Source organism: Hyalella azteca, unplaced genomic scaffold (assembly GCF_000764305.2).
Source record: "Hyalella azteca isolate HAZT.00-mixed unplaced genomic scaffold, Hazt_2.0.2 contig12682, whole genome shotgun sequence".
Lineage (NCBI taxonomy): Eukaryota > Metazoa > Arthropoda > Malacostraca > Amphipoda > Hyalellidae > Hyalella > Hyalella azteca.
In genome coordinates this window covers 188,794-211,298 of record NW_025942634.1, presented here as the reverse complement: position 1 = coordinate 211,298, position 22,505 = coordinate 188,794, and the positions used below count along the sequence as shown (strand labels likewise).

The 22,505-nt window shown below is 39.2% G+C and overlaps 1 protein-coding gene across 3 annotated transcripts; it reads left to right on the top strand.

The window, feature by feature from the left end:
• Positions 1-190: 190 nt before the first annotated feature.
• On the top strand, positions 191-20,480 carry LOC108669330. Of its 3 annotated transcripts, none has more exons than XM_047883351.1 (4): positions 191-212; positions 14,007-14,939; positions 18,242-18,385; positions 18,968-20,480. In XM_047883351.1, exons 2-4 carry the CDS (start codon positions 14,015-14,017, stop codon positions 19,249-19,251), a joined length of 1,353 nt encoding a protein of 450 aa, XP_047739307.1. In that variant the 5' UTR covers positions 191-212; positions 14,007-14,014; the 3' UTR covers positions 19,252-20,480. The 3 variants fall into 3 exon arrangements, with proteins under 3 accessions (XP_047739307.1, XP_018012122.2, XP_047739305.1); XM_018156633.2 differs by having other exon boundaries at positions 14,007-14,963; XM_047883349.1 differs by lacking the exons at positions 191-212; positions 14,007-14,939 and adding an exon at positions 8,655-10,027.
• The last annotated feature ends 2,025 nt before the right edge of the window (positions 20,481-22,505 follow it).

The following is a 22,505-nucleotide window of genomic DNA, read 5'->3' as shown; positions in this document are numbered from 1 at the left end:
TTTAACAACTTTTTTCGGAATGTTTCTCGTTTTTTCTGTGAACAATTCAACACGGGAATTGCTGTCATCAGCGTTGGAGCTGCTATTCAACTCGCTATTACTTTCCTCAACATAATTCTTGCCTCAGGCTGAGTGAGCTTGCCAGCCACATCCTGAAGAGGTGTTCGATTCCGGTTTAGGAATTTTCACTGTTCCTTTTACCACGTTTTACTGACTGTTAGGTACCAATTAAACCCAGTTTAGGCAAGGGGCTTTATGGACTAGTTTGCAGTGCTCCTATAAGAATAAATAAGAAAAAGAAAAAAGATTTCGGTTTGAGCTGCGGTCGACGGTGGACGTTGCTGAGCTGCCTAGCCAGAATATCTAATTTTGAAAGTCGAGAATCTTGTTGCTTCGTATTTAGGAAAACTTAGGAATCATTCAATGGAATCATTATTTCAACCTAAACGATGTCACGCCACAAGCGGCGGAAGGAGAGCAGTGTGTCTTTGTCTTCAGACGAAGGCACCTGCTCTTCTCCTTTGCCTGCTAAAAGTGCTCCTATTGAACCACCTATGTCAATAAGGGAGGCACTGAAAGATCTAATTTGCGTCCCAGTAAAACGTGGTAAAGGGAACAGTGAAAATTCAACCTTCTCAAAACCTGCTTGTTGCAGCATGATAATAAAGTATTGATGGAAGTGACTTACTTTTTCAAACGTTTCTAGATGATAAACCAGTTTCGCAGGAGACTGGGAACAGCACTGAAAAATAAATTCTCTTCTGGGAAACGCTAGTCAATAATTCCCTGTTGAATTTGATGACTGCGTTTTCTTCCAGCGGTTTCGGCAGTACTCCAAGTTCGATAATTAAAAATCACTTATGACTAATGTCTGATTGCTTTAAAAAATAATTTCATGGTAATTAACACGTTGACTACGATTGCTTCATCTTGTACTATTATTTCATTTTTTGTACTGTTTAAAACACCGGGATGCATGCCAGAGGCCAGCATTGCCCAAGACCAGCATATCTTTCATCCTCCTTTCCGTGCGTAAGCCTGCTAAAGGGCAGAGTAGACTAAGGGATTATATGTTAAAAGCCAATAGTACAAATCCCCTTCATGGAAATTAACCAGCGAGCTAATGAGAAGTAAGCCACCAATACAATCGCTCTACGCCGTATTGAAAACCGTACAACAGCTCTATCCCATGCCGTCTAACCTAATCACGATTTTCGGTAAGCAACTCCCTATGCCATACCGCTGTTGATACACAGCCAGCACTCCAGCCCGTCCGTACGTCGCAGCTGTTTTCCCCCGGCATAACGTACTCTACCTCCACGCATACCCCGTCTCCCCGCCTTTTTTCACTGACTGCCGGGCGGCTTTTCTTAGTTTCTGCTCACTTGACTGCATTACGCTATGAAAAGAGGATCTATAGGAGTTGTAAACTAACCTAACCTAACTTAACCTAACCTAATTCGGATAAGCATCAAAGGTCTGCGAGAAAAACCTCCAGTATGCGATAATGGTGGAGAGTCGGGGTAAGTGTGGGGGGGGGAAGATGCTGGGGGATAGTAAGGCAGGGAAACAGTGACGCGGGGTTAACGTCTTGCGGATTAAGTAAAGTGATGACGCATTACCGTTTGGTACAGTTCACATTTGCGACAATGCATTGTGGTCAGCGGACACTTAGGATAACAGCATGTGTAAGAAGTGATGGTATGGGTTATAAAGCATTGGAGAACAACGTATTGACCGTTAACTATGTGGAGCAGCAGCTTGTGTGCTGAAGCAGTGTTGGTTTAAAGTTCGTGTGGTGAGATAGGTCAATTATCTACAGCTGCTTAGGTGCCAGGATGACAATATCTATAGCATTTAGAATTTAGATGGTTGATGTTGGCTCCAGGGCTGATTTGAGCGTTAATTTGCTGGTCTACGGCTGCGCACCCTTTTTAAACAGGGTTGCCAGACGGTCATTTTTTCCGAACAAATTCCGTGATTTAGGTTTTCTCAATTGCGTTGGCCGGCTAAAATTTATGATGGGGTTACTTCCTAATTAAATTTTAAATACTGCAAAAAGAAAATGAATGGAATTTTCATAGTGGAACCACAAATAAACTAGTATATTTTGAGTTATCGGCCTTTTTTGACCTTTTTTGTTCCCGGATTTGGCCAATTTTAGGCAACCTGAATTAGGTACCACTACGTCCTGGAGAAATACATTTCGTGGTACGCATATGTACCACTTCGTAGTCAACGTGTTAAGCAGGAAATTATGAAAATCTCATTCGACTAAAAATATATATTTTTTTTCAATCATTACGACGTGCATGTTTGATTTCTTTTCTGATTGCGTATTGTCAAATTTTATTAAGGCCAATTTTATTCTTTTATAAAGATTATTATTTTTTGGTGTGTTGACCGCGTGCTGCGCCTCGTCGGGCGTTTCACGCCGTAAACTATTATTTGTTAAAATTGAGGGTTGGAGCGAGGATTGCATGTTAGAAGCCAGCATTGTCCAATACCTTCACCACTTAGATTTCCTTTCTGTGGACAAGCATGCTCTTGAGTAGATTGGCCTACGAACTTGAGTGCTTAGAACCATAGGTTCCGTAATTCGTAAGCCAGCAGCCTAGCTCCAGCATGCGTCTTCCTTCACACTTACCCCTACTCTCCACCCAAACAAACCTTTCCGGACCTAACTCAACTCATTGGCTGCAGCATGGTGGAGAAGCGAAGCAAGCAAGGTGCATGTGTAGAATGAGCATCTTGAAAGAAAATCTGCTGGCCTACTACAAAAAGAAGAAGATAAGCGAAAAAATCTATTGGAAATCTAAGCTCTTTAATGCTTCACCTGATCTTGACGAGCCTTTCGACATTTACGGTATGTGATTGACAGAACTGTCAGAAGAGTAAGAAGGAATGCACGTCCCAACCCAAACAGTAAGAAGGAATGCGCGTCCCAACTTAGGTGCAAGGGTGCAGATGTCGTGAAGAATATACTGGCTGGAGAAGAGGCTGCATGCAAACAGCGCCTTTGGCTTCAAGCAGTCGCAGAACTAGTATGGCTTGCGGTGTTTCCAATCGTGATCTGCGACTTTGCGGTGTTTCAAGCGTGACCTGCGGCTTCCTCATACTCCGGGCATTGGAGGCACATGGGCGAGGCGACTTGTCGAATGTGACGGAGGGCATTGTTTAGTGAAGCTGACATGCCGTGCTGAGGCGAAGTCGGGTAAAGAGAGTTTCAAATCGACGCATTTGTAATAATAATATACAATAGCGGTTTCAGCGTTTATTAGGCCGTAGGCCTGTCGTCTATTCGTAACATCGCAGAACATTCACAGCATTTTGCGGTCTCGAACTCGCAATTCACTGCTAGAATTCTGGCTGTGCCGCCCGGCCTCTTTGCCGATTCTGACCAGAAACTCGCACAGAGCTGGGATCGAACCCGCGCCTCTCTGCTCCAATCTTGTTACTCTGATCTTTAACCAATGGGCCACCCTGGCGGAAACGCCACGGTCTGACAGATGGTTTAGTGGCTCTCAGGGTGAACTGGTCACAGACTGGCGTTCATTTAGCTTAGCAGAATTTCCAATCTCCCTTATTTATGATTGATTTTAGCGCGGAGAATTCAATTAAATCAGCTGGATGGCTCATTGACCTGGCTGCCCTCTAAGTGTTTCTGTATGCTGCTTCATTTTCCTTTATGCATCCTATGTCATCTGAGTTATTTATTTTGCACATAAACGAATTTTGGTATACTTCGATACGAAGTTGAAAAACTGAAATGAATATTACCGGCCCGACATTCAGCATCAATAGTCGCAAGAAGCACGCCAACCGTATCAAGATAGTTACAATGTTGTACAAAACTTTTAGCGCGACCTCCCATTTCAGTGGAAGGAGAGTTTAATCGACAACAATTAAAGATTGAAAAAAAACGTCAAAGAAGAAAGTATTTATTCTTTCAGAACAGTGTTCATGGGAACACCACAAAATTAATCTTGCGAATAGTTAACTGGTTCGAGCTGCTGCCCGGTGGAAGTCCTCGGAAATCGGGAGCAAGAGCTTCACCTGGCCAGCGCAAGCCAGCCAGGTAGCACAGAGAAACTGACGCGCTAAGTTCCGTGCCGCCCATCCTGTCAAAAATAAATGCCAACTGATTGTAATGATAACGAAAGCCAAAGAACAAACTGGAACAAGCTGAATGTTAGGGTTCTAAATGTAAAATCTTAAATTTACGAACCTAGCAGCTATGCTCTTGTAATTCAAATGATAATCTTAGAATTAGATATTTATAGAGCAAATTTGGCTTTCTAAGGTATAGTATATATTCAGTTGGAAGACAAGATGAGTTTTATTATTTGGGTTGAGAGTAGTGAAGGGGAAACAGTTATCCATAATGGAAACCGGCCGGGGCTACAAGTTGCCACAACACCCTGAGCTTAAGTGACGGACAACCAACCTGCAGCATCCGGTCCTCTCCACAGCTCTAGCAGAGACCGGTCCTCCGTAAGAAGACGAGCTGTTGCCGAAGTCCCCAGGAAATCCCAACACCTCGAGGCCGCCACCTCAGAAGAGACGCACGCTAAAGGTCTCACTCCATAACGTAGACCTGGAGGACAAAGCTTGTATGGTGATGCGTCGTTGGCAATCGTAATGGATCTGTCTAGCTGCTGTTTCTGAATCGGACTAGAGGTTTGAGTTTAGCTTCTATCTTCAAAGGTGGATTTGAAGAAATGCGGAAGATTGCCCACACCACAGCAAGAAATGTTGGGCAATTGTAGCCGGCCAAATAAACTTACAACTAACTCAGACAGTCAGACCCAAACAATAAACGTCCAACTGGAAATATCTTAGTCAAGATAATTTTATACAAATGTTAAGTTTTTAGTTGCGGATATCAATTGAGTGTTAACTGAAGAAGTTGCAAATTTTTTATATTTTTTACCATTAGTTACGTAACAAAAAAAGAGGTCAGGTATTATTTTCTGTAGATTAATTATATTCAGTATTATTATTCAGTATGATAGTATTATTTTACTGAATTTTTCAATAAAATAAAATACCTACTGAAATCGTTTTTAGACATGTTTATGGACCTCCCATATTCAATAATAAATTTTAAAAATTTCAAAACAAGTAGCAGTAGAAAAGTTTTCCCCATCAGAAATTGCGGTTCAAAAAAGGGGGGGAATGTTGCGGTTCATAAAAGAGGGGAATGGCTCGTATTCTGTACGGTTAATATTTTCAATAATGAAATAGCATACTTTCTTAACAGCGGGCCATTGCTCCAGGACTGGCTTATCGTGCATGGTCTTTCATGATAGAAACAATATTATAATGGCCTGGTGTTATTGATACGCTGGTAATATATACAGTATATCCTCAGATCAAGAGAGATGACAACTTTAACAGCGATCAATTGTCACGGTGTGAGTCGTCTGAATGACTTTTCCTTCAATTCAAACGACTTCTGTTCTTAAATTATTAGTATTGTTTAACAAAATATTGCCATTTATGTAACTGGATTGCGCTATTGATTAGTGCGTTAATTATGAGGAGGATTGATATAATCAATCGGGTTGCATTGCTCTCTGCAGTTGCCTGCACCTAAAAATATGAAAAAGTACATCTGCTTGTAACAATTTCCAATACTAACAATTATTTTACTGGATGCCCCTTTTCTATTTTCTTCTGATGCCATTCAATCCCATACTTTTCGAACGTTGCGAATACGTTTTTAGTTCTTCGCACATTTATGACGACATCCATTGATCTGTTCAGAAACCAATTGCTCTTCGATGTCTGTCATTTAATTGTTTTTATTGGCATCTTTTGACAGCACTTCAAATAACGAGCTTGATTTCGTCACTGGATGCAACCAAAATTCGGCTCCAACGATTACGTGATTCGTAGATGGTTTCATATCTCCAACGCATATTGGTTTCGGTAAAAGTAGAAGCCAAAGTTGTACATGTTTCTCACAGAGTTTAGTGATTTTTTTCTCGTGTTAATTACAGAATCCATTTTGAAAATCTGTCGTCTCTTCGAAAAGTTTCACATGCACTCATATAACGCAGAAAGATTCATATGTCCGTGCGCCACCGTCTCTATGCTACGAGACCTGCATTATAAATCGTCGGTCCAGCAGTCCATTATGTTGTCTTTAATAGGGTTTATGTGTTCTCTAAGGCGACCTAAGAAAGAAATATGAGTCGCCATTGTATCACTAGCTTTACTATTGATGGCCACGTCAAGTACAATCACAAGGAGAGCGCTATATCCAGACGATTTCTAACACGAGAGGGCCCGCGGTATGTATACGAGGGTGATGGCATTACTGTTAAAGTTAATATAGACATTTCTTTGCCTTCGTCTACTGTTTTGTCGTGACAGCAATGAGCTTGTTTTGTGCTGGGAATTTTCTTTGAGTGTCAGCAGCCATGCGAGTGTTGTCTCAATCCATACTCAACACTGGTCTGATATATACATCTCTTTCAGAGTTACAACTACTAAATCTTTTACTGAGATTCCAAAGCAAAACTCTTTAATTAATCTATTACCGAGATTCAATTTGGACTACAGCTATATTGATGTTGTTTGGGTGTGCCGGAGCGCTTCTTGTAGTGGTTTCCAAGCGTCATCCCCAATCATCGATGTTTGTGGTAAAGAATGAACCTATTATACACGCATAAAACTTGAAAATTAAGGCCACTTGTAGCCCTCCAACAATTATAATTTCTGCACCCACAGATTTGGGAAACCATTGTTTCTGTAGACACTTATTCTGCCGAACTCGCATGTTAAACAATGATATTTATTGCGCTGATATGCATGTAATGGCTTTTGTGGTTCTATGAGAAAGGTTTTTAAATGTGTTTGTAAAAATAAAAAAATACTGTATAGCCAATTTGCTGGCAATTGCACTCGTTGGAATATAAGACAGATTCACGAAAATGACGAATCGTATATGCATCCCACATTTTTTGGTTATATATAATAAAATATATCACTGATCCAATTTACTTTCTCCGGCAAGCCAAAAATTGTTGTCCACATCATTACCGATCTAGCAACAATTAACAGCCGGATAGAATAGTCATGAGAAAGTGAAATATTCGATGCAATCTCCGAAGATTAAATATGTATGTTCATTTATGAATTTGTTGCCACGATTACCGCAACGTGAAAAATATGCGACATTCTTTAGTTCCAAAATTGTTCAATTCGTCAGAGTACAGGCGAAATAGCAAATAGATAATAAATATTTTTTATAGATTGAAATTCTGACGGTTTGATCTCCAACGAAGAAAACTAAGTTAGTGAGAGAAAAATATTTATAAGTAAGTCTCCGCATGGTAGCCTGGGTTTACAGCTCACACTTCGAGTTATATTCATGCTTAAATTTTGATTGACAGGACTGGGAAGATCAACTCATTGGGTCGATTACTTGTCATTCTTCTTAATATTGCTATTTTACAATATTAAAATCTGTATTCCTTGCCCGATAGGAATAATATTTTAGATTAAATTTTCAGTGAGCTAATGAAGATGAAATTTGTTCCAAATTCCATACATTAGTATAATATCATGGTTACTTCAGATTTCCATGTTACTTATAATCCAAACATCAGTCATAGTTTTGCAATCTATACGTCGCCCATGTCATTATTTGCTAAAGCCAGACTGCCTTCAAACGCCGTCTCTTATTTTACTACACAACTAGCCCCATTAACTTTACTAATATACAAATTTTATGTTTCTAATAGTGAATAATGTTGTTTAATTGGTATTGATAGAAATTTATGCATCTGAGACAAGCAGCAACCTGCGAGGTACGAGACAAGCAGCAACCAGCGAGGTACGAGACAAGCAGCAACCTGTGAGGTACGAGACAAGCAGCAACCTGCGAGGTACGAGACAAGCAGCAACCTGCGAGGTACGAGACAAGCAGCAACCTGCGAGGTACGAGACAAGCAGCAACCAGCGAGGTACGAGACAAGCAGCAACCTGCGAGGTACGAGACAAGCAATAAATTATATACTGAACGAGCGACGTGCACAATAGTTCAACAACGCTCTGATAATTCGAATATTGGAGCTTTTCGTGTTTCTAAAAACTATATATCTTCGTCAGATATCGTAACACAACGTGTCATGGGTGCAATATGAAAGCTAGTGGTAGTCTAAGTATCGCCGTGTTATTTACCGTAATGAGAAGCGCTATATAAGTAAGTTCGAGGCTTGTAAAGTTTAGTATATCATGTCACTAGCGCATGTTAGGGCGTCGAGTGGTGCTTCACCGTGGGCATATATGCTATTTACAAACGAACTACGGGTGTAACATGTTGGATATATCTTATCTTGATATCTTAAGGTTCCCGGTTTCTGTACAACTGTAATGTATATGATTAGAATCAACCATGATTCATTATCTTAGCAACCAATATTCATACACCCTCTGTTACAGTGCGGCATCCTCTTCAAACTGTGTATTACTTGGGTTTGAAGTGGAAGAAGTTTATTCTCCTATACATCAAGCTAATAATGGCAGTATTTCACATTTAAAATCTTGGCCTGCTTTTCAGCAAACCTTTTACGGACGACGCTGGCCGCCTAAAACCCATCCTTGGACGATATTTCGCTAGGATACCGCAACAGGACGCACGCTTATCGCAGTCAGCGTCATGCAGCGATTGCAGTTTCGCTTGCAGACGAACTGCTCAGTTCAAGACGATCTGTACAGTTAACTGTGTTGAAAAAAACTAATCTAACCTGGCATTTGTGTGCTTTAATACCTTCATAAAAGTTTCAACTGATCCCACCGATTTGAGTTACAATTCCTATGTAAAGTCTGGTTAGCAATTCGAACCTTGGAAGAGGAATTTTTTTCTTTAAAAGTTGCGGTTTCATTGAAAGTGCAGGGCGGTAAAGAATATTAGCGTCCGTAGTGAAGGTGATTAAATATCATCTTAGAAGGTCCATGAAAACATTCATTTTTGTTAAACTTTTTGTTAATCATTGAACTCGTAGATATAAAATCATAAGGATGCCTACAAATTATTTTATGGTAATCCAATTGCTTACCTTGTGTACAATATTTACGTGTAAGGCAAGCACGCAAATGAGAAAGCAAAACGGAAAGCATGGGAGGCTCCAGCAAAACATTACTCTTCACTCGTCTATGATAGACATAACTGGAACAACTTCAGTGACGTCGTCATTGGAATGGCTACAAGGAGATTCTATGATCAATCAACGCGCAGGGAGTTTGGATCAACATGAAAGCTTAATTACATTGTCCGTTCCAATAGAAGAATCGAGTCGATATTCCTTTCAGACTTACAGCAATAAGAGTATGCTAAGCAATGTGTCATTTACAGTAGATTTTTTAGGGTTAGATTTTCCAATTCCAAGTAAAACGCGTCTCTATGGAAATTACTCAACCGCATTGACTGCAGGATTCGATGATAATGAAAATCGATTCAAGCGCTCAGGCGATCCTTGCTCTCCTCCCTCTAAGAACTACTTGCCGTTGAAGAAGTGGATGCCTGTTCCATACGACAATATAAAGTTGTACGTCCGAGCTCATGACCCCTCAACATTTCAAATTAATATTGTACCCAGTTTTCTGTGCTTGGGTCAAACCGTAGAGAAAACATTCATTCTGAAACATCCGGATATTTTCCTTAAACAAAGTATATGGGCTGTTATCCTAATTCATCTTCATTCAGTTCGATGCGGGGCTATAAATGTCTGGCAAATAGATGAACAATTTGAAAATGTTACTACATCATTACGTTTTGAACTTGACCCACGTTGCCAGTTCTCTGTCGTATATTTCTATGCCTCAAATGTGGACTGGTTCCTTGAGCCTAGAGAATCCTGCAGCTCCCCAGTGACTGTGACATCAACCACACGCATCACTTCTACGAGCACCAAAGTTTCCACTGTTACATCAACTAAAACAGAAACTGTACCGCTAACGTCAACAGAAACTGCAACACTAACGCACACCACAGCGGTAGCACCAGCTTCTACAGGTGGGTTTTATCATAAAAATAATTCTATACATTCGCCTTACAGCTTGGATGCAATTTATACTCCCTCATTTATGAGCAATCACCGAGAAAATCACAATTAAAAAATATTTATTGAAAATTCTGAAATTAAAGCAATATCAACAACAAGAAAACGTTATTAATTCAAACGTGTGACCTCATGTACATACGGCTTCCATCTATTATTTCAACATCAGGGTTAAGCGGTGTTGCTTTGCGATTCGTTTAATATTTGTACATTTTTCGATCAGTTGAGATGGACGAGGTTCATATCATTCTTCAATTATGAAAATAAATTCTGGTTTGTGATCTGAAGTTGGGAGAAGAAATTTGCAGTTGGCACAAGAACGATTTTTATAGTCAAAGTTAAAAATTTATTTTGACTATTGACTATTTTAATTTTATCGTTCTTATTTGCTTAAAAAGAAATAAATTCATTACATGGTTTATTTATTATTTTATCGTTATCTGCGCACCAATCTATTTATCGTTATCTGCAATCCAATCTATTTATGGTTATCTGCACATCAATTTATTTATCGTTATCTGCACACCAATCTATTTATCGTTATCTGCACACCAATCTATTTATCGTTATCTGCACGCCCATCTATTTATCTTTATCTGCACGCCCATCTATTTATCGTTATCCGCTCACCAATCTATTTATCTTAATCTTCACACCAATCTATTTATCGTTATCTGCACACCAATCTATTTATCGTTATCTGCACGCCCATCTATTTATCTTTATCTGCACGCCCATCTATTTATCGTTATCCGCTCACCAATCTATTTATCTTAATCTTCACACCAATCTATTTATCGTTATCTGCACATCACTCTATTTATCGTTATCTGCTCACAAATCTATTTATCGTTATCTGCACATCAATCTATTTGTCGTTTTCTGCACATCATTCTATTTATCGTTATCTGCACATCAATCTCTATCGTTATCTACTCACCATCTGTTTATCGTTATCTGCACATCAATCTATTTATCGTTATCTGCTCACCAATCTATTTATCGTTATCTGCACATCAATCTATTTGTCGTTTTCTGCACATCATTCTATTTATCGTTATCTGCACATCACTCTATTTATCGTTATCTGGTTGGTATCTCCTTCAGGTTGGTATCTTATGACTCATGGTAACTATTTGTATAATTTTCATCTTAACTTTCAATAAATCCTTATTTTCAAGAAGACGGATCTGCTCACAAACTAAAAATAGTCTCGAATTTGGAGTATTACTTTTTTTATCTGCTTTCGCAGATAAAAAACATATTACGCTTTAACTTACGCTTTAACTTTAACTTACATCCGGTTTGGTTAGAATTGAAAAAACGGCACAGTTTTTAATTATGTAAAATATTTTAATGAATTGCCCGATGATTTCAAAATACTTTGTTCTAAATTCCTTTTAAAGACTAAATTCCCTGAATTTATTTCTACATTATATTAATTTGACTTCGATTATCACGAAAGATTATAATAATTTGACATGCGGTTTTCAATTACATCATATTTTCAAGTGTGATGCTGCTTTTGCCTTAGATATGCATGCTTTTAGTGACATGCTATTATCAGTTTTCTTGAGGTTCTTGTAATGGATGTATTTATTCTGGAAACTTTCCGTCGTTCTTATAATTATCATATTATGATTTGAATGGGGTTAAATGACCACCTTTATAGCCTGCAAAGCTTTTTTTAGCTTATGGGCATTCATTTGGAAGCTTTTGCTATATTGTTTCTTGTTCTTTTCTTCAATATTGTATTGAATGCTATTGTGTGTGAAAACTTCTTGAAAGCTGCTTTCAGTATAAATTGAACGCTAAATGTAACTGCTACACTTCTAAAATTTTTTAAATAATTTTATCACATTTTTACGCCTTAGATTCATGTACATCATGTGATTCATGTGATTCATGTACATCTTTTAGAATTATCAGTTCTTAACTCGTTTTTCATATTTGCTGGCAAGTTTTATAGACAGATTGACGGTTTAGGCATGGGATTTCCGCTTGGCCCGACATTCGCAAATATTTTTATGTGCTTTCACGAGGTTTCTTGGCTGGCCAATTGTCCTCCCGATTTTAAGCCGATATTTTATAACAGATACGTCGATGACACTTTTTTAATTTTCAAACATCCTTCTCATGTCAAACCATTCTTTGATTACGTAAACTCGCAACATAATTCTATCAAATTTACTATGGAGCTTGAATCTAACAATAGTTTGTCCTTCCTCGATTGCAATATTACCAAATCTAATGGCCGTTTTCTGACTTCTGTGTTCCGAAAACCGACATTCACCGGCCTAAGTACCAGTTTCTTTAGTTTTTGTTCATTCCGATTCAAGTTAAATGGGCTTCAAACATTATTACACAGAGGTTTTCGCATTTGTTCCACATACCATGCTATGCACGCTAAATTTGAATTTTTACGCAATAATATTTTCTCGCTTAATGGATTTCCGGCAAGTTTGGTGTTTACCCAAATCAAGAAATTCATGTCGAAGCGATACAGTGAGGTTGCTCCTGAGCGCGATAGTAGGAAAGTTATTTATTGTTCTTTTCCATACTTCGGCCCTGCGTCCGAAGCTATGTCAAGAGAATTAAAAGTCTTGTTCAATAGATACTTCCCAAATGTCAATCTCCATATTGTGCTGGTATACAATTTCACAATCGGTTCTCTCTTTAGATATAAAGATATGCTCCCTGTTCATATGCGATCGTCCCTGGTTTATCAATATTGTTGTGCACGATGTGCATCTGCGTACGTCGGGATGACGTCACGTAATCTTTATTCCAGGGTCTCTGAGCATAAGGGCAGGAGTTGTAGAACCGGACAGTTGCTATCGCGCCCACCTCATTCGGCTGTGCGCGCACACGCCGAGCAGTGTGAACACTCTAACAGTGACTTTAGAGTGTTAGCTTCCACCTCCGGGACTTCCGATTTGCGCATTTTAGAATCTATGTAAGGAATCCTACCTACATAATAACTTAACCCCACAACTGAGACCTACAGTCAGACACCGCGAGCTCAGCGGTGGGGCGCTCAGGAACAATCCCCCTAGGAACGCGAAATCCCATAGGACTTCTGACGAGCACAGACACCCGTCAGAAGTCCCCCCTGAGGGGGAACATGATCATGAAACATGCACCGGAGATATGAACGAAAAACTGCCTTTTTCAACAGATGACATGAAATTACTTGTTCATGAAATAAATAGATACAGCATCCAAAACTTCATATACCTTGAAAATACTCAGCCGGATTTGTGAAGTGGAGCGCTACACATCTTTTTACGTTTGGCAGCGTCCAAGCCTTGGAGATATCGTGCGAGCGGATGTCGTGTTATCTGAATTGCAGGATGAGACATCCGTGAGGCGCTCCGAACTTCTGATGCTTGTCTGCTTGAGATCTTTGCGCTGGTCAATGCCACTCCTTGCTTCATTCGCTGAAAATTCATGAAATTGAATCCGGGAATTGTATAGGGTTCTAATTCTGATTTACTGTACGGTTGTGAAGTGTGCCTAAGAATATTTTTGAGGAAAGATAAGACTGAAAACTTCTTCCTTCGCAGCAATTTTTTTAATCACAGTCATTCGGTCAACGAAATCTATGTTAGCTGTGAGATTCCGAAGGTTACATGTTGCAAAAGAAAATATCTTCAGATGCTAATTTGTTGCAGGTTAATCATTTTGTTATGGTTGCATTTAGAGCTCATAAGAATAGCTGTCGAAACGCCTATAAATATGAGTACCTTGTGCATTTTGCGATTAACTTGCTATCAAATCGTCAATTATTATCGGATTGTGACAATTGTTAGTGAACTAAAGAGAACCTTTCCCCTGAGAAAATTTAGCCTGGGGTTGCGAGTCAGTGAATTAATTAAGTACAAACAAGTTATGAGTTTCTATATTTATTGAAGTAGAAACATCTTCATTTCAGATTTAGTATGATTTCGTACAGGATATTAAACATCTTCATCTACCTACTAAGCAGCGTTGTTTGTTCTGCAGTGCTTGTGAAAGCAAGCTCGCCGTCGCAGGATTTTAGCGATGTGTTTATGCATGAACATAAAGTTATTGATACCTCCATTGCCTCAATGGGTGCTGAAAAAAACGGCCAGCAATACACCTCTTCGACGGGTTCGTTTGATGTGCAACATTCGGAACCTATCATCCACAAACTTCGCTCGACGGCAATACAAACAATAACTAAATTGAATTCATTTGAAACGTCTAACTCATTCGCTCATATGGAAAATGAGCTTCATGTTCGGACTGAAAATAAAAGTCCTACAGGTACAGAGAATGAAAATCTCGAGCATGAACGTAAATCACAAGGCCCACTTGCACCGGCCAGCAGAGCGTTCACTTGGCCACCTCATGATTCTTCTGGAAAACATTTTCGTCGCCCCAAAAGAAGGAAACGACAAACGTCTTGTTTTCCTCCGGAAAATACTTTTAACGCTTCTAAAACCATTGAGTGCCACAAAATTACAGAATGTGGTTTTAATTTTAAAGCAACCGCACTTCCATTCAATATCAGTATCGTCACGATTTTCTATCGATGGTGGTCAACTTTCGATAGAAAATTCGAAATTTCATCGGCAGATCTCAACATTACTTCAAACAACGAATGGAGGAGAATCTCAGTAAAAGTTGAATATGAGGGGAGTTACACGCACATCCTACGAGTCAATAGCAGCGAAGGTGCTAGAAAACGCGAATGGAGGTGGTGGTATCAATACGATGTACATGAGATAAACATCACCCTGAGCGGTGATGTTCAGTGGCACGCTGGCCCGGAGCTCCGGGACTGTGGCAGCGGCGAGACGACATCGACTCCAGCCCAGCCAACAACCGAGCAGGCAAATGGTACTAAGCAAACCTCTCGATCAGGTGCGATAACAAAATTATTAGCTTTTCATATCGTCATCTGCAATATTCAATATTCGATTTTAACGAATAATGCTTCTAGTTCATGAATTCAAAAATATGTTTTTGTCTTTAAGCCTAATTTGAGCGAAAAATGCGTATTTCTGTCAGATTGAAATGTAAAAATTCAAATTTCTCACCGACAGCCAGTAAGAAGTTGCTAAATACCTTCGTACTGTATCAAAAATTTGCGCGTAAAAAATATTTATCGAGTAAAACGAAAAAAAGTACTTCGCTAATAGAATGCAAATAAAGTGATTAATCAATTTAATGTCATGTTGAATGGGCTGTTCACTCAGTTAAGTCCACCAATTTTGTCGGATGTGATTTCTTCTGTATAGGATTTCTTCTGGAACAAGTAATATACCTCTCTCCAGGGCTGATTAATAGCGCAAACGAAATTGAATTTCAAACATTTATTTGCACACCAATGTGTGCGGTATTTTAAATGGAAGTTTGCACGATAAGACACGAAAAATGAGCTTGACGCATCAGGAGCAAAGCGGCCTACTCGTAAAAATGCAATTGAGAAACAGTCCTACGTATGCAATTTCGACCATTTGGCGAGCCCCTCATCAGTCCTATAAATATGAATTTCTGAGGGTACTTTTCTTCTACGCCATCGTTGGTCATCTGGTCTGGTGCCGCACCGAGGTCGATCCTCTTTCTGTTATGTACTATCGACGTGATGCACATAATTGATTCACACGGTGTGAGTCCGCTTAATTGCGCTAACGACATCCAAATTTATGGTTAGTGTGCGCCTGGACACGATGCAGCGTTACAAGACCGGATAACTGTCTGCATGGACGCCGTCTCAGACTGGAGACGTCTGAGATGCATTCCTACCGTCTCCAACTGAATGCATCGAATACCGACTTTATTTTGGTTTCGACGGCTCGACGCCAGCATCAGCTTGAGACCAACCCTGATGGCGTGGGCAATAAGTTCGTCACGCCTGCGTCATCAGCAGAGCTGGGCAGCGCTACTTTGAAATGTAGCGGCGTACCGCTACCGCTACATGCTCTTAATGTAGCGGGCGCTACCGCTACCGCTACACCCACTAGATTGTAGCGAGCGCTACCGCTACCGCTACAGTAAAATGTAGCGCCGCTACATTAGCCGCTACAATGACCAAAATTATTGGAAATCTCTAAATATTTATTGTTCTGCTATTGGGATTTACTCATAAACATTTAATGATAATAAAACATTCTCAAAACATATCAATGCAACTTTATTGCAATTAACCTAACCGAACTAGTACGGGTTAGATACAGTAAATGAAAGTTACAGTTATTTTTATGTTTTACCTTCCCTACGTGGATGTGTACTTGAATCTACCAATATAAAAATTTATCCACATATACATATAAAAATCAGTCTTTTATTTGTATATATATGTGGATTATTTTTTAAATTGGTAGATTAAAGTAGACATCCATGTAGGAAAGGTGGAACATAAAAATAACTGTAAGCAAACTGAAACATGAAAAAATACCTATAAGTGGTAACTGGTAACAACTTAACAAGTAACAACTAACATGTTGAAACTAGTAACAGGCTGAGGTTGACAACATTACACCGGAATCTTTTGTACAGTTTTATTCTGTAATTTATATTATGTATGTATCGTGCTGGTTTTTAAGTAATATTTAATACTATTAAGTAAAATGTAAAGGCTTTATCTGCAAATGTAGCAGTAGCGCTGTAGCGGCAAAACCACGTATCGTTACGTAAATATGTACATTGCCTTAAATGTAGCGTCGCTACCGCTACTGAAAATGTAGCGGCCGCTACATGTAGCGCGCTACTGCCCACCTCTGGTCTTCGGTCCGTAACCTCGGCAATAAGCTGGACTCAGAACATTCTATGAACAATCACATTGCCAAAGTCACCACCGTTTGCTTTAGCGCAGTGCGATGAATTCGTAGCGTCGCATGATTTTACGAGATCTTCACTGGCTGCGCATGCAGCAGCGCAGGCAGTTTAAAGTCGCTGTTCTGGCGTTCCGTTGCCTTCATAATCTGACACCTCCTTAGCTCGCGAAAGGTTTGCATCGCGCATTAGATTTACCTTTGAAAAGGCGACTGAGCTCGTCGTCAATAATGGACCTCATTATACCATCTACCAGCTCTTCGTGCCATTACCATCTACACTTATGTTCACTGTCGGCTACAAAGCGTTCCTGGTTGCAACTGCCAGAACCTGGAATGTCTGCCCTGTTCTGTGACTGTTTAGTCGGCGTCTAAGACGGAACTATGTCGCATAGATCATTTATAGTTTATATATTGTGAATAGCTGTTATTACTTATTCAAATCTTTTTCATATCTTATTTTCTTCTCATCTTTAGATCAATTCAGAATTTTAATGAAAAATCCATCAGATTTCTTACCTTTCTTACTACCGTCCTTGGAGGCTTTTCCTCTTATTTTCCTTCCAATAAATAATTCGTTTATTTTGTCGAAGCTCCATATACAACCCATAATTGTGCTTTCATAAATCTTCCAACTAGTCGCAGTTCATCATTTAGTTAATTCTGAAAATGCAAAATATTATTTTCAATACCGGTACCACTTTCGAAAATAACACTTTTATAATTGCAACCTAGCTTACTCGAATGACTCGTCTTAATGGGTGAATTGAGAAAGCTCAAGTTCATTTTATTCACATACACACATATGTCAGTAAAACTGTACTCGTCAAATTCGCGCATATGGAGACTCGCCGATTTCTATAAATTATTTTTCAATTGAAATTGATTGAAAAGAGATTAACTTATCATTACCTGTAAGTAAAAATGTCAAGTTTTTACTTGCTTGCAGTATTTTGAAGTAATTATTTATGTAATAAAATCATGTTGGAACTCTATTTTCATACCGAGCTATATATCTGCGAGCAATATGGCAAATTTTTCCCAGACCCTCGTAAATAAGTACAAATATTTGCCTATTTTACATTTTCCGAAATTACAGGAGTCATTATTAATACAGACCATGCCCGAACAGCCGTGATAATAGAATAGGAAGATCATTTACAGTTTCACATTAGACTAGCAATGTTTTGCTTCGCCAATTAATCAGTCACTCATGTGTCATATTCTTATAGTCTAGAGAAATATAAATGGATGATTTTTAATACTTGATTAAGAACACATACATGAAAACTAAGGCAAATAAACTTTCCCTACAACCGTGATTGCAACAAACATTCGACAGTAACTAACACAATCAGTTTACAGGTCCCAACATGACGGAAGGCACCGACGTGACTCGAACGGACACGCAGGCCTCATCATCGCATTCCCTGCAGTTCTTGTGGCTGCTGCTGCTGGTACCGCTCGTCGCCATCGTCGTTCTTGCTGTGCTCGCGAGGAAGAAGAAACGTGAGTATAAAATCTGACCTCAAGTAGGGCAGATAATTTATTTTCTTTATTCTGCCTGATGATCGGCAGGGAATGATAAGAATGTGAGTTCAAAATACGTACAACTATTCGTTGCTATACCAATTAGAAGGATGAAGAAAAATTAAAATGGAACCCGTATATACTCGCGTAACGAATTTAGTGATAGCACCAAAACTCTTGCTCAATAGCGCGAAAGTAAGTGCTATAGTATAAGCTTGCCTGTACCTTCAATAGTCGAAGTTTTCAAGTTCCGCCTTGATCATTATATCCCGGCTTAAATCATTCCAAATTTAACCACTGGGCAGGATGGCCCAGTGGTTAAAGTTCAGAGTACCAAGATTGACGCACTAGAGAGGCGCGGGTTCGATCCCAGCTCTGTGCCCCAGTTTCTGGTCAGAATCGGCAAGGAGGCCGGGCGGTTAAGCACAGCAGAATTGTAGCAGTGAGTTGAGAGTTCGAGACCTCAAAATGCTGTGAATGTTCTGCGATGTTAAGAATCGGCGACAGGCATACGGCCTAATAAACGCTGAAATCGCTATTATTATTATTTAAATGTTTCAGCTGAAGCCACCGTCCCTCCCACGCTGGCCATAACCCACCGTACGAGCGTCAACTCCTTGTACGGGATACTCCCTGACGGCAGACGTGAGAGCATCAACAGCCTGTACGTCCGAGACATTCAGTGCCCTAGCACCGCCATTGGGCAAGAACAAGCTGCCGAGGAGGCGCCCAAAACACGGAACGCGAAAGAGGTTCCCGGATCTTGGGTCCGTCCGGCAGATGGAGCGGCTTATTATAACGCTGAGTTAGAGAAGACAAGTAACAGCATTTATGAAAATTCATGATCCTGAACATTTATTTTTTTCTGTAAGATTTGACATATTTTCGCTACTAGGAAGAACATCCAAATTAATCTGAATATTCTTCCATTTCCGGATTTATTTCATATTAATTCCGCTGCTCATTATAATACATGAGCAATTTTTACCATTACTGAATAGAACATTAAGTTAATTGGAGTAAATTACCATTAATTTGAAAAGAATTTTTCTCATAATATTTACGTTACATTACTAAACTGACGTTCAACGGTTGTATGTTTTCGATCAATTATTGTTTATAATTATTAATGTTGTATGTTAATTTGTAGAGATAGAACCCACAACGGTAAACATTGCCTGTGTCTTATTTTATATGTTTTCACCACAGGTTTCTGATGTTTTAACCTTAAATAATATATAACTTTGAGTGGAATTTCTTGGAAATGAGTGAGTAGTATTCATATTCTTGTAATATCTCTAGCTGCGGAATTTTGCTAATTTTGCAGGGTTTTTGACATTGTTTGCACCTTATCCTTCCTAATGCGTCAGGATTTTATGTAACTATTTTGTGCCGGACCCGCAGACCGGTACAAACTGACAGAGTGCGTACCTATTATCTTTCAGACAGTCTAAATTATCCCATATATACTAGTGTATAATAGTATACTCAAGTCACTGCAGCATATTAGAGTTTAAAAAATTTCTTAGTTATAGCATGGAAATTTTTCTTTCGTGCTTACGAGATGCGGTCAATTCCTTTACAAGTAAAAGAAACTTGGCAATGAGGAGTTTATGTGAAGGTTGTTGTATTGCGCTCAGTTGGTTTAGTCCCTAAAAATGTTCATGAATTGCTTCCAATAAACTAATAATAACAATAAGCTTACTGTTCCTTCGCGCAACAATCAGTACATCCAGGACACATTACATAGATAAGTTAAACAGCGGCGAAAGAAATCTTGCCGTTTTATATAACTAATAAGTAATAACCGTTTTTTGGCATTCAAGAGAAATTTCAATAGTTCTTACTTCCAGTATCAAGTTAGTTAAACAAATTAAGTGAATGCTTGACATCATACATTTTAGTTCATCTCTTCATGATTGATGTGATGATACATGATTCATGGCCAATAAAGATTGAAAAAACATATTTTTAAAAGTTTTATACTGCTGCGACTATTTATTTCGTGTCTTGCATGGCTCAAGTTTGGTTGTGAACAGGATTAATGTGTTTAAAAATCTCAAAATTTATCTAGAAAATAAATATACGATGTAGAATTTTTCAGTTTCATGTGCATCGTACAAAATTTTGTTTTTTTACTTTACGGACACTTGAAGATAAATAACGTTAAGCTGTCCGTTATATCGCCAAACACAGCTTTGGTAGGGGCGTTGGACCTGGGACAAGTTGTCTGTTGCTGTAAGCAGGGGAATGTTTATGCACGTGGCTGCACCTTATTTCTATTGATTATTAGCGCATTTTTCTTATTTACGAAAAAAGGCGCTATTGTGCTCGTCCGTCCGTCTGTCTGTCCGTCCGTGACTTCACGTTTTCGTCAACGAGAAAATGCGCCTGTCACTGTGCATGTGTGTCTGTCACTCACTGCAGTGAGTGACAAATGTGTCTGTCACTCACTGCAGTGAGTGCTGAGTTATATTTTCTGTATTTATATTGATCATCTTACAATTCATCATCTTACGATGACTATTGACAAAAATTTCGAAGAATTACGGCGCTAACAATTATCATGGTTATTTATGCCAAACAAGCATGCAAGTAAACAGCATACATCTGATTTGTATTACCAGGCATAAACAGCTTTTTAGCATCGTTCAAACGGGGCTCAGATGTACGTGTGTTCTGGGTACGTGCTGCGTAAAAGGGTAACCAAAACAATTCAACCATGACCAAAACTATCGGTAGCCCATTATGATATTTTATTTCATTTGCCAAATGTACAGATTACTACGGACTTTTGGTGATATTTGAATACAATAAAAAAGCCATTTGTATGAAATTTGTAATGATCGAATGAGCTTGAGATTAATTTATCCACTAGACTTCAATGCAATGCAAAACACAAGCGGAAGGCACATCGAACACGTTTTCCAACTTAAATGCCAAATTCAAAAGATTATAACAATTTAGTACGTCTCGGACAAATTTACGGCCGGACCCGCGGCCGGTCTCGCGGCCGCCGGACTACAAAAATAGATAAAAACTAGTCAATTAACGAAAACCTCGCAGGTTAGGAACACGTTCCATTAAAAACACAAAAAAACTAGAGAAACCCATAAAAACACTAAGGAAACCTTTCTGGCCGCGGGTCCGGCCGTAAATTTGTCCGAGACCTCAATTTAGTACGCCTAACATATATCCATGGCAGAAAAATTGATAGGTTGAAAACGTGTTCTTTAAAAATCTGTCATTTTAGCAAATGTTGCAGATAATCGCCCATGATATGGGAAGTGATAAAAGAATCACTTCCAAGCTGCCAAGACAACACCGGCTGCTCAAGGACAGTCAGAGGAGATGGAGGACAAGTAATTAGTAGGAATGATGTCCGTAGATTAAGGCCTGTAAATAATGTAGGGAGTAACCGCATACATCAAAGTGAAAGTGCACAAAAAGTTTTAAAATGTTTTTACACGAACTCGGATTCCGTTTTGAACAAAAAAAGTGAACTGTTAACCGTGATCGCAAACGAGTGTATAGACATTATTTGTTTTACAGAAACACTTCGTAAAAATCACGGGGGGGAAATTGTACCTGTTGAATTTCAGCTGCCAGGTTTTGATTGTTTTCATAACTTGAATGAAGAGCAGTGCAGTAGAGGTGTAGCTCTGTGGGTTAGAACCTCTTATGGGGCCCAACAAGTTAAGTTATCTGCAGAGCATCAATCAGCTAGAGAATCAGTGTGGTGTGAACTTACTCTAAAAGGCAAAGATAGCCTTCTCATAGGGGTCATTTACAGATCACCTAACAGCTCCTCTGATAACAATAAAAGTACTAAACAGCCTTTTACCAAGCATGTCATTCAGCAGGTCGCATACGTTGATCGTTGGTGACTTTAACCATACAGAAATAGACTGGGCAGATGAATCTTCTCCAAGAGATGAGAATCACCCAGCATCCCTGTTCTTGGAGTATGTACGAGACTCATTTTTAATCCAGAACATCACCAATAAAGAATCGGCGACAGGCCACATCAGGCCTACATTTCAGCGCCGACATCATTATGTTATGTTATGTTATGATACAGATGACGGTTTGCACTCAT

What these genes read in the sequence shown, in the direction of transcription:
- LOC108669330 (XM_047883349.1), top strand. Translation starts at nt 9,034, where the DNA reads ATGCCTACAAATTATTTTATGGTAATCCAATTGCTTACCTTGTGTACA. An exon ending in GGTAGCACCAGCTTCTACAG is followed by an intron (nt 10,028 to 18,241) that starts GTGGGTTTTATC and finishes ATCAGTTTACAG; the next exon opens with GTCCCAACATGACGGAAGGC. An exon ending in GCTCGCGAGGAAGAAGAAAC is followed by an intron (nt 18,386 to 18,967) that starts GTGAGTATAAAA and finishes TAAATGTTTCAG; the next exon opens with CTGAAGCCACCGTCCCTCCC.